Raw genomic sequence first — 11,756 nt, forward strand, 5'->3', positions numbered from 1 at the left:
GGAAAACTCTGAGCTGCCTGCTGTGAACGGGGCCGAAAGGGCACAGAGGAGGAGAACTACCATGGCAGCAGCGCCGAGAAACGCACCCATGGTGAGTCAGCTCCGCCTGCTCCAGCGAAGGAGAGGAGAGGAGAGGAGAGGAGAGGAGAGGAGAGGAGAGGAGAGGAGAGGAGAGGAGAGGAGAGGAAGCTCGTGTTCTTTTATGGCTCATTCAAAGAAAATAACACCCAACGGTCACCTCCGAGCTGTCGAAGAAGGCAGAGAGGGAGAGAGAGAAAAAAAGCAGGCAAGTCTGAGAGGAGAGCCAGACTGAGGGAGAGGTGACAGGGGTCAAAGGTTAGGTGTTAGACAGGGAAACAAACAAAAACCTGAGGCTGGCTGGGTAAGCAAAGCACCAATCAGGAGAGGGAAAGAGAAAGGTCGCGGGCAGTGAGAGATGCATGCCGAAAACAAATCACCAGATTTTCAGGATACACAAGCATACTGAAATATCATTCAGTATTGAAACACAGCAGAAGGAAGTATGTTTCCTAATACGCATCAACAGTGTAAATCAACGCTAGAATGAGCTGTACAGAGAGTTGAAGCAGGTTTACACCGGAGAACTCTGCCTTGCATTTAAAGGCTTTTACATTAGGAAGCCTGCTCATAACATGGTAAACTTGTTTTTTGCCTAACTTCAGCGTTGTGTATCCCTTAAGAAACCACTTAATGATATGCATGTACCCCTTGATTCCCATACTGTTTTCCTGAGAGGTCTCCACTCGACTGGATGAGGATGACAAGATAAGTATGACTGGAGCTCATGCCCTGTGTAATTAAAATAAATGGCTGTTGCTGTGGGATGATGACATCGGTTGCCTTCTTTAGACTCGTTTGGGGCTTCCGTCAGGATGGGCTCAGCTTCTTCCTGTGTGGTGCTGTGTGTATAGTCTCAATAAAGGACCATGTCGTCGACTTAGTGTCACAACTCAGGATTTGGTCTTGCCAGGGGTCAGTTTATGAAACACTCTTAGCTTTACACTCAAAGGTTGGTGTTTATTTTGGCTAACTGGTAGGATAGGAGCTGGCAACACGCTGCTTTTAATACCTTCCCACTGGAAGGCAATGAAGTGTTGGAATAATGTACTGAAGTTAGATTGAAGATGTTGATACTGGATACAGTTAACTTGTACTCAGTCTTAAAAGCTCTTTTACTTGGAAGGTGAGGTGAGTTGGATGAGTTGTCATCTTGCAGGTGAATAAGAATTGTTGACTACAAGTTCTCGTTGACTGATTTGAAGGTATTATACCACCAAGTATAGAAACTAAATATTCTTAGAAAATTGGTATTCTGAACTCAGCCCTCTCTGAGAGTAGGAGGGGATGGCTAGTTGGATGGGTATGGGGGTTGCAATATTGCCAAATTCCAAATATAAAAACTAAACTTGAGAGGAGTGACCAGTGATAAGTTACCTTGTGCCATCTTACTGTGAATATTATGTTAGATGTACTGTTCGTTTACAACAAAAATTCTCAAATCCACGTCCTTCCTGCAGACAGTGGCCGATCATTAATTTTAAAATCCATGTATGCACCTACATTGAGACTTGGCCTGAAAGTTTTCTGTGTGTGAAAACCAATAACAGAAACTAGCCTTAGGGCTCAGATACACATACGCGTTTTTGTAAAAACGCGACGCGAGCAAATGCATTGATTCCTATGGTACGGCGCGTTTAAAGCGTGCGCCCCTTCTCCACCACGCGTTGCGTCTTTGAAGCGTTTTTTAGGTGCGCTTAAAAGTTGAACTATTCTCAACTTTCCAGCGCAAGGCAGGGAAGCGCACCGCTTCTGTTTTGGCCGCCGCACTTTGCCAAGGCGTTACTGAAGCGTTTCTGCCTGAAAAAAGACGCGTATGTGTATCTGAGCCCTTGATCGTTGACCTGAAAATTCGACATGGATGTGCTGCTTCAGGTGGCGAGGTCGCCCAATATTACAACGCCACCTTGTGACTGCAGTGGAGTATCGGCACAAGTCATGTGTCAATGAAGAGATGGTGTCTGACCAGTTCTTGTTTTCTTGTAAATACAAAGTCTTAAAGTAGATATTGCAGGTAACTGTATCAAAAACAATTTTCCCTGGACCGTATTCAAATTGAAAGCAACCGTTTATGGGATCTTGTTCATCACTGGTCAGAGATGTTTTTTGATAACAGTAGTATAGCCTTCTAAATAGTGTATTTATCAACAGATCATGTGAACTTATAATTGACGAAGATTGTAGTAGTGTATTCCTTGACTTCATGAATGATTATGACACTTATTACGATTATGGTTGCCAGCTGATTGCATCATTTCAGTCCACTCCTCAGCGACCTCACTGACTCTTCCGCCCAATCAGATGACATGCCTGTTTGACAGGGAATCCCCTTTCAGCGCAAGTTAAAGGGCTGTCGCTGATGTAACCTGGGCGTACCAGTGGAGGGATATCCTAACGACATCTTATTGGGCCCACAACATTGTAATAACATAATGGAGACCGCACGCGAAGACGAGCTGCTCGCCATGGAGAATATTTTTGGACCGGAAGAGTTTCACCGAAGCGAAACTTCATCAGATGGAATGATGCAAGTGTGTCCGCATCTTCCCCGTGATTTCAAACTCATTAAAAAAGGTACTAAGATGAGCGGTGGCATTTTATTTGTTCGTTTTAAGTAGACAGGCTGTGACATGATGTGTATTAATTTAACAGGTGAAAGAAACGGAGAATATGATTTACAATTCCTGCCGCCTTTGGTAGTGGACTTCGAGCTGCCGCAAACTTACCCAAGTCATTCCTCGCCTGCTTTTCGATTGAGTTGCCAATGGCTACACCATAATGAGGTGTGTGACGTGTTGTTTATTGTTTAAGCTCTGTAGTCAAAGGTCATATTTACCAAGGAGACAATGTTTGGCCACATGACTGATTGCAGATGTCTGATAGAAGCCATCACCAGGGCTGTTTGTGGTTGTATGAATATATCTCACACTATATATTTGTAATGTACGTCTGTGTTGTGAAAAGTAGCCTACATTGACCATGGTTACCAAAGGTCTCACATACAGTATATATATTACTGGATATGTCACAGCTTTCTAAGGTATGCAGGCATCTCGATGAGATTTGGCAGAATACTGGTGGAGGTGTTGTCCTCTTCTCCTGGTTCCAGTTCCTTAGTGAGGACCTCCTGGGCTTCCTGTCCATCCACTCCCCCTGGGAGATTCCCTGCATGGAGGAGCCTGCGCTGGGTGCCTCAGCTCAGGTCTCGGACCCCAGTGACCCACGGGTCACCGCCGCCGACAATGCTACCGACACGGATATTCTGCAGCGGCTCCTAGACCACAACCAGAGGATGCAGCAGAAGGTGTTTGAAGGGCAGCGTCTAGAGTGTGGGATTTGCCTCCTGGAAAAGTCTGGCTCAGATTGCCACAGGTTCAAATGCTGCGACCACGTGTTCTGTAAGGACTGCATCGCTAACCTTTTCAGGATTGGCATTGAAGAGGGAGGAGTTCAGCTCCAGTTCAGATGTCCTGATACAGACTGTGACTCCGTGGCCACCCCCTCAGAGGTCAGCTCCATGGGTTTGTGCTGTGCCTCCTCTTCCAAACTAGAACATCTTATTTGCACGTTCAAATTAAAGATTAGCACACCTTGTAAAACAGAAATTGTAAACCCACTCAACAATCACTCAACACTCACTTCACACAAGTCCATATTTGTAAAGTGGTTCTGATGAGAGGTGCCTTTGCCTTTAGATATAGCAGTACAAAAGCAATAGGAAGTGTGTCAGTATAAATACATACACTCAATTGAAAAAATTCTGATGCAAAACATTTAAATAAAATAACAAATATTTTTTTAAGTCATCAGATCCAACCCTAAACTTGGATTTACAAAACTCTTCATTCAAAACAGTAACAAAAAAAGAGATTGATACTTTTCCTGAGAATTTTCTAAATGTAAGCAGAGCTTTAAGGTGCAGTTGCACAGTTTATGTGGTTCTACTTGTAATCATCAGAATCAGTAATAAAATATACATGTTTATAAATGTTTTGTACATATATATATGTTTTCAGTTCCAGAACATTCCTCTCTGTTCAGGTGAAGGAGCTGGTGGGTGAGGAGCTGTTCAGCCGGTACGACCGGCTCCTGCTGCAGCGGACGCTGGACTGCATGGCCGACGTGGTGTATTGCCCTCGCCCGAACTGCAGCTCCGCTGTGGTCCAGGAGCCAGGGGAGACCTGGGCCTTCTGTGCAGCCTGTGCCTTCGCCTTCTGTACCAATTGCCGCAAGGGGTACCACGGGGTGGAGAGGTGTGCCAAGGGCACCACGGGCAACTCTCTGGGCAACTCTGCCCCAGACTTTGACCCGAGCGGTGAAAATGCATCACTCCCAAAGACTCTAGGTAAACAGCAAATGAATAGGTGCAATTCCAGACGGATTATCGGGCAAGCTATTGCATGTCAAGGCCAGTTGCCTTTCTGTTATCACGTGTTGTGAGGCTTGCTTGTGCTTCCTCTATAGTCTACAAGTCTGCGATTGTAAACGGTTAAAAGGTTCACTATCTTTTTCTAATGGACAAATGGCATAGACCGACATTTTAACACAATCCAGAACTACGGCACAGTGGGGTTCCTGTGTGGAAATAAATACGTGTCTGTATTGATCAAGGGCAGACTTCCTCCAGACCTTAGTTCCTGTCTATATAGCTTGTGTTCATTTCCACACAACTTTCCCTCATGTGTCTGAAAGCACCGCAGGATCGCTCATTTTACACGGTGCACAGTGGAGCTTAGAGAGAGATGGAGATGTGAGCTACAATACACTCTCTGTCTCTGCCCATCTCCTTCGCCTGCTTTCTCACTCTTTTATCTCCATCATTCCTTGAGTCTCCCTCTTCCACCCTTCCCCTCTCTCTCGCTCTCTCTCGCTCTCTCTCTCTCTCTCTCCCTCTCTATCTATCTCTCTCTCCAGTCTAGTGTGCAGCCTTACACAGAGGTGGATAGTGGAGCTTAGAGAGAGATGGTGATGTGTAGGGAGTCTGAGGGAACATGGGTACCATGTGGGGTGATACATTTCACCGGCCCATGTTTCTCTCTGAATGTCAACTTTCTGCACCCATAGTTACTTGAAGGAAGACGGAGGAAGACTAGAAAACACAGGCCTAGATTCAGTCATCCGGGCCTTGTATGAAATATTAAATATCATTACATAAAGGGAACATGCTTCTCAGATGGAAATGATGTTTGATTACACCACGGTCCACATTACTAGTCATTCTTTTTAAAGCCCTGTGACTGACAGCACATCACAGGCATGCTTTTTCATAAGCGCATATCATTAACATGCTCATCTGCATTGCATTTTCACCGTTTCTGCACTCTAGTGTTGTTAGCAACAGGCTCTCTAGCATTTAAGCACTTACGCTGAATATAAAGAATAAAGATGTATTTATTATTTTTATTATTATTATGTCTACAAATCCACCTCAGAGGAAGCATACAAAAGCCCTGAAGGAATCAAATGATCTGAGTGGAGACTGAATGAATAATATCCCTGTTATGTTACTCCATGACATGACCTAAACGACATGACCTATATAGTGTTTTTTTTTTTTCAAGGGCTTTAATATGACAGCGTTACATACTGTCCTCACTTATTTAGGCTTCCACTTTTCTCATTTGTAGAGGGGAAGCAAGCACTGTGGGAAGACTATGAAACCGGCGCTAGTTCGAGAAGGAGACTCCTGAAGCATCGATACGGGAGGGGGCTCCAGGAGATGACTGATGAGCTGAGTGAAGGTTGGATAGACACCAATACTCAAGAGTGTCCCAAATGTAGTGTGAAAATACACGTAAGTAGAACTACAGTATGGGGGGTGGGAATAGGAAAGACGTCAATATGCTATAACTGACTAACATGATTAATGGATTAATTGACATTTGATCCAGACTCTATAGTAATTATTAACATAAGCTAATTCTTCGCCACCCTTCCCCTCTTGTTTGTTGACATTGAGCAGTGTTTGGAAAGCTCCATCAGCGGCTGACATTGAGCACTGGTAACTGAGGGGCCATAAATCATCATGCCAGCCTCTAAAAATATCTCTATGGAACACTACAATATCAAGATGCCGCCCTAAGCCCTGCTGCTGCCACATAAATGCGTTTAACTGGATTATGCAGCATAAGGAGGCTTGCTTTTAAGACCGCGCTCTTTAATGTCCGGACAGAAGTGCTGACATTAAACCTATCTCAAGTGGGACCAGCTGTGTGCCCATGCAATAAAGTATATCAGCTGTACACACCCTAGTCAGACAGAGGCGTGGCGAGGCGCTAATCTTTTCCGGTTGGTGTATATACTCCTCAACCTGGAGTTGCTAATTGCTTGTGTTCACTGAAGCACTGCACTTACATTTGCTGGTAAAGGGAGGACTGCGAGCTTTGAGGCACAGGGGCTCAGAAAGACACACTTTTGTTCAGTTGCTCCTGTGAGCCCAAATAGAATTTTGGTTTTATCTCCGAGTAATATATTTAGCATAGTTTTATTCTGTACCATATATCTACTGTATGTGTGACTTAAGTAATCTGTGTGTGTCTCAAAGTGCTTTGCAGACACAGAAGTCCCTTTTGGGCCCTTTTATGTGCAGAAGGTGTCTGTATTCATCATGGATTTTTAAAGAATGCACCCTTCATCCAGATTACACTGGATAGCTAAGCAATATCACGTATAGACTAATGGGACCCTAGGTCCCTTTGGCCTGCTGTGAGTTCACAGGCTGGAGACAACCCATGGCAACAGTGAATTAAACACATCAAGCACTGACAATAACACTATTACACCTACACACCTTTCCTCTGAGACCCACCACTAACTTCCGCGTCAAGATTTGCGAACCGCAAACCTTTGAGCCTCACTTTCAGGAGGTGTTTGAATTGGTGTAGAAATTTCACATATCCTTTCTGCTGTACTTGTTCCTATTCACGCTTCCTTATTTCACCATGGTTTTCTCCAGATGTATGATAACATATGATGATGTTATGGTAATGGTATTTGCCTAGTCTGGCTATAAGGGTATAAGCCTTATCATTCTGTTAGAACAGCATTTAATAGCTTCTCCTGGACATGGACAGTGCATATTGGATACAAACGTACTTTTTCCATAAGCTTTTCGTCTCGTATTTGTTTTCAGAGAAGTTGATATTGATAACAGCACATGAACTGGTACACTTTGGCTCCAAGCCACTATGTTTAGTTTCCCATGAACAGAACCAGGACTGTGATTGTTTTTTTGAGCGCACACACAAAACAGACAGCTAGAGGACCATGAGGAGAGGTTCGCTGAATTTGATAAAAGTTGTATGGTATTGTATTAGTATTGCAGACTCTACCTTAAACGTTTTTGAGTTTGGTTCAGCAGTCTGTATAGTCGGACTGCACCACTCCCCCAATATTCCTTAACCAATATTTCCTTGTTGATAGAAATCAATATACAGTATATCAATAACACGGTAAAGCTGCAATCTGATCATAAAGACCTTATTCTGTTTCTTATATAATTCTTTTTTACTTTTCTTTATAGAAAATAGGAGGCTGCAACATCATGCATTGTGCCACCTGTCTATGCTTTTTCTGCTGGCATTGCCATGTGGTACTGCCCAAAAACAACTCTCACATGCACCTCCAGGATGGAGGCTGTAATTTGCCAGGCTGACCCGGGCAGGGTCGTGCCATAGACCAGACAGAGACTCAGGAGCTCCGGCTGAAGCATGATCATATCACTCACTTAGGGTTTATTTATACGGCATGTTTTATTCTACTGGAAATTATATGGACAAGCCAGCTTTTAAAAGTTTATTGAAGTGCATGTTCTGATAATGGGGATAATATGAGTACCAGTGTATCTAAAAAAAATATATCAATATCTTAAAATCTACCATTGGGTTGTAGGCTACATCAGCGTTTTAAGCATATTTAAACACCCACTCTTTAATTGACAGGTTTACTACCAATTTATTTCATTATCCAATGTTTCCCATGCTCAGTGCATAAATGTATAGACAACCCTGTCAACATCCTGTTTTGTACAATTCAGAGATAAAACCACTTCAACTTGCATTATCTTAAACAACTCACTGAACACTGAAGTATCTGCTGGTGTGTTTAAGGACCTAGCGGTAAGATTTACTGCAAATGATAAAAACAGTTAAATCTGATTCATGGTTATATAATGTAGTTATTTAGACTGGCCGATTGGAGCACACTTGTTCATATGTAAACTGAATGAAGAATGTATTTAAACTGTTTGCGCACTTTAATGACCAACCCGCTTTTTAAAAACATATGAATGACTGTGTACCTTTGGAACATACTACATCTGTGAGAATAATACGAATTAAATAATATATTTATAATTAATATAAGAAATGTATTACAATGTATAAAATATGAAATATTTAAAATATTAAAGTGTGTATATTCAGTAGGGCTGGTATGCATACTCGTGGTTATTTCTTCGTTACTGCTTCGTTCCTTAGTCTAATATAAACCCACATTCCTAGCACTCCTCGTCTTAAGATGGAATGAATGTGCTCTCTCTCTCTCTCTCTCTCTCTCTCTCTCTCTCTCTCTCTCTCTCTCTCTTTCTCCACAAACACACACATTCACGCGCACGCACCCCCCGCTCCTTCTCTCTCCGGATCCCATGCAGAGGCGCAGATCCGCCACGAGTCCCCACCCTCGCGGGCTTGCCGAAAGCAACACAAGATAACTATCAGCGTGCCCATAATAATCACCTGGAAGAGTGCATCCTTGCTGCAGCGGATCGTGTCAAGTGATTCGTGGGCTATCGTCATCTCAGTCTCTCGTTATCAGTTGTAGATCCTGCTCACTTCTGTGCTTCAGGAACGGGTCAGATATGATACCTTAAGAGATACCTCGGATCCGGTCGTGAATGATAGTTTCTCTTCTGATCGTTTCGTACTTGCTTACCCAAATGGCAGAGCACGGCTTTGGGAGGAGACGGAGCTCCCCAGGTCGCTGCCGTGCGGTGGCATCTGTTTAAACTTTTAAAGATCCGCACATGTCATCTTCATCAAGACTCATGGAACCCCGAAGCGTATGAAGACAAGAAGTGGCTGCTTCCAATTTCATCAGCTTTGAAAATGACGCCCATAATATGCGAAGGTAGGTCACAGCATTAATTAGATAGGTCTAATTAATCCCTAGATCAAACACGCTATCCGAGATGAAGAGATGCTTGTGTTTACAACAATCGGGCATTGACGCAGGGATCTTATGCGATGTTTGCTTACGGTCTTGGCGATATTGGGATTTTGTTGCCAGGTTGTCTGGTTAACTAAAATACATTTTCCATGATGCTGAAATGTGAGCAGGATAAAGTGTGTGTGTGTGTGTGTGTGTGTGTGTGTGTGTGTGTGTGTGTGTGTGTGTGTGTTTGTGTGTGTTTGTGTGTGTGTGTGTTTGTGTGTGTGTGTGTGTGTGTGTGTGTGTGTGTGTGTGTGTGTGTGTGTGTTTGAAGTGGCAGGTGTAGGCATGCAGTAGTTGTTTTTGCGTTTTTTTATGGGGGGGGGGGGATTCAATCCTCTGGCTCCTGCGCTGTGAACTTGGTTTAAGTGATTGACATCAGATCACATTGACATTAGACCTGAGCTGAGCAGCCTACACGAAGCCTCTGCATGTATCTGTTGTGAAGTTATCACTAAGGGGCCGTACGGGGAATAGCGTATGGAAAATATCTGACTGGCATGATTTCAACGGATCAGCCACACCTGAATGCATGCACAGCTGGGAGGGTGAGACTCGGGGATGTGTGGGTTTGCTAGTCTGACTCACGACTCCTGAGTGGAAGGAAGCCTGTGTCAGGTGGGCCAAGACCGGGAGCCCATTACAGAGATGTTCACATTTTATTCAGTGACTTTTGTTATTATTAAATACTTATGATTCACTGCACTTACATCAGCTGCTTCCGCATATTGCAGCCTTCTCTCCCTATCTCTGTCCCTCATATTTACCAATCCACATATATGCATACATGTAGTATAGTGATCTTTGGCTCTCTTGCTGTTTATTAACATAGAGGCACATACATTCAGACACTGATACAGAATGTTAAATGGAGTGGGATTATATACATGTCACGTCAGACTGACTGTGGGTGGACAAAGACACTAGAACGCAAGGGAAATCACACCGGGGCATTTACATTTACACTGATTTCACATCGCTGACTATATATATATATGTCACTTGACACTAGACACTAAGAGGGAAAACACCAACACTCGAAATTAGAACACTAAAGACCAAATTTACAGACATAAACATTCTATGCTACGAACAGCTGGGAGTGCGTCACATAAAAACTGCGACACGGAAGTACAGGCAACCACACATACATCACTCCCACTAGACGCCACGGAGTTGACCTTGCTGCCGTGAGAGCCCCAGGGACGCCTCAGACTCTTGCGGTGAGGGCACAGGGGGGCTGCTGTGAGTGCCCCAGGGACGCCTCAGACTCTTGCAGAGAGGACACTCGGCCCCAGTGTCCTCCTCTTTTCACTCCGGGTGAGCAAGGGGCCGGTACGGAGCCAGCCGGTCATGGGGGAGGACCACTGCCCTTCTGCGTCCTACCAGATGGACTCGGTAGCATCAGATCATTTTAAGATTTATTTTGGGCATTTAATGGCGGAGAAGAGGTGGGGAGAAAACCGGGAAACGACATCAGGCCAGACTCCCCCATGACATCAGATCATTGAACCTGTGTCCCCGCGGACAATGAAGCCCGTAAATGGGGGGCTTATCGGCTTGCGCCACAGCGCCCCCCAACATCAGATCATTTAAGTAAAGACAGAACACGCCTGAACCACTGGCTCGCTAGTTTCCCAACTCGGCAGAAACACTTAATCTACCAGTTTGCACAACTCTCTCCCGAATGTAAGCACTGTGTAGATTCCTGAACTGCTGTCCGGTATGCCCATAGAACCGGGGCAGATGTCAGTGGCTAGTGAGGATGGCTAACTGGATCGGCAGAGTTCGGTAAATGCGTTCAACCAGCCCAGCGCTTTGGGGTTGTAGTGGCGTAGTCGTAGCTGACCTTAGCGATCACGATACCGGTTTGGAAGTTCCCCCCTCCCTGGATGGAGTGTCTTGGTGGTGCCGAAGTGGGTCGGTCCCGACCGATCCATGGACCATCTGGAGAACTCATGCACACGGGCAGGCAGGAAGGCACCAGCGGCTGTAGGATGTTGTGCCGGCCCCCAGAAGCTTGCCAGTGTCGATGCAGCAGCCCGTTCTGGATGGTGATACAGGGTCACTCTGAGTGGAGAGCTCTGGTCTTGGGATCCAGGGCTGAGATGGCTGTCCAGGGCGGTCGCTGGCCCCCCCCCCACTCAGGACTGGACCTAGGCGAGGAAAGGATCTTGACCCCTCGTCTCGCCGCAGCTGCTCTGGGCCGTCTGGCACGACAGGTCATTGGCAAAAACTCAGCAACCAGGTGAGTGAGGCGAATGGAGAATGACCAGGACCACGGCCAGCACCTCTCTATGGTGATGCAGGTTCCTCAGCAGCTCTCCAACACCTTAGGGAACTGGTCAGTCTCTCACTGCTGCAACCTTTGCTGGATCAGTGGGTACTACATGGCCGAGGAAAGCTGTCTCTTGCCCAGAACAGATGGTACTTCTCCAGATGCATCCACAAGTCAACTCGGCAGATGGCAT

At 45.1% G+C, this 11,756-nt stretch overlaps 1 protein-coding gene across 1 annotated transcript; it reads left to right on the forward strand.

Annotated features, from left to right (window-relative positions):
- Positions 1–2,510: 2,510 nt before the first annotated feature.
- LOC308379207 (E3 ubiquitin-protein ligase RNF14-like) lies at positions 2,511–7,732 on the forward strand (the record flags this gene model as incomplete). The annotated part of the gene is made up of 6 exons (XM_080856266.1): positions 2,511–2,652; positions 2,731–2,861; positions 3,110–3,586; positions 4,120–4,423; positions 5,706–5,872; positions 7,601–7,732. The coding sequence occupies 6 exons, from the start codon at positions 2,511–2,513 to the stop codon at positions 7,730–7,732; spliced, it is 1,353 nt and encodes a 450-aa protein (XP_080712392.1).
- Between the last annotated feature and the right edge of the window lie 4,024 nt (positions 7,733–11,756).

The sequence above is a fragment of the Sprattus sprattus genome (genome assembly GCF_963457725.1).
Source record: "Sprattus sprattus genome assembly, chromosome: 18".
NCBI classification, from domain to species: Eukaryota; Metazoa; Chordata; class Actinopteri; order Clupeiformes; family Clupeidae; genus Sprattus; species Sprattus sprattus.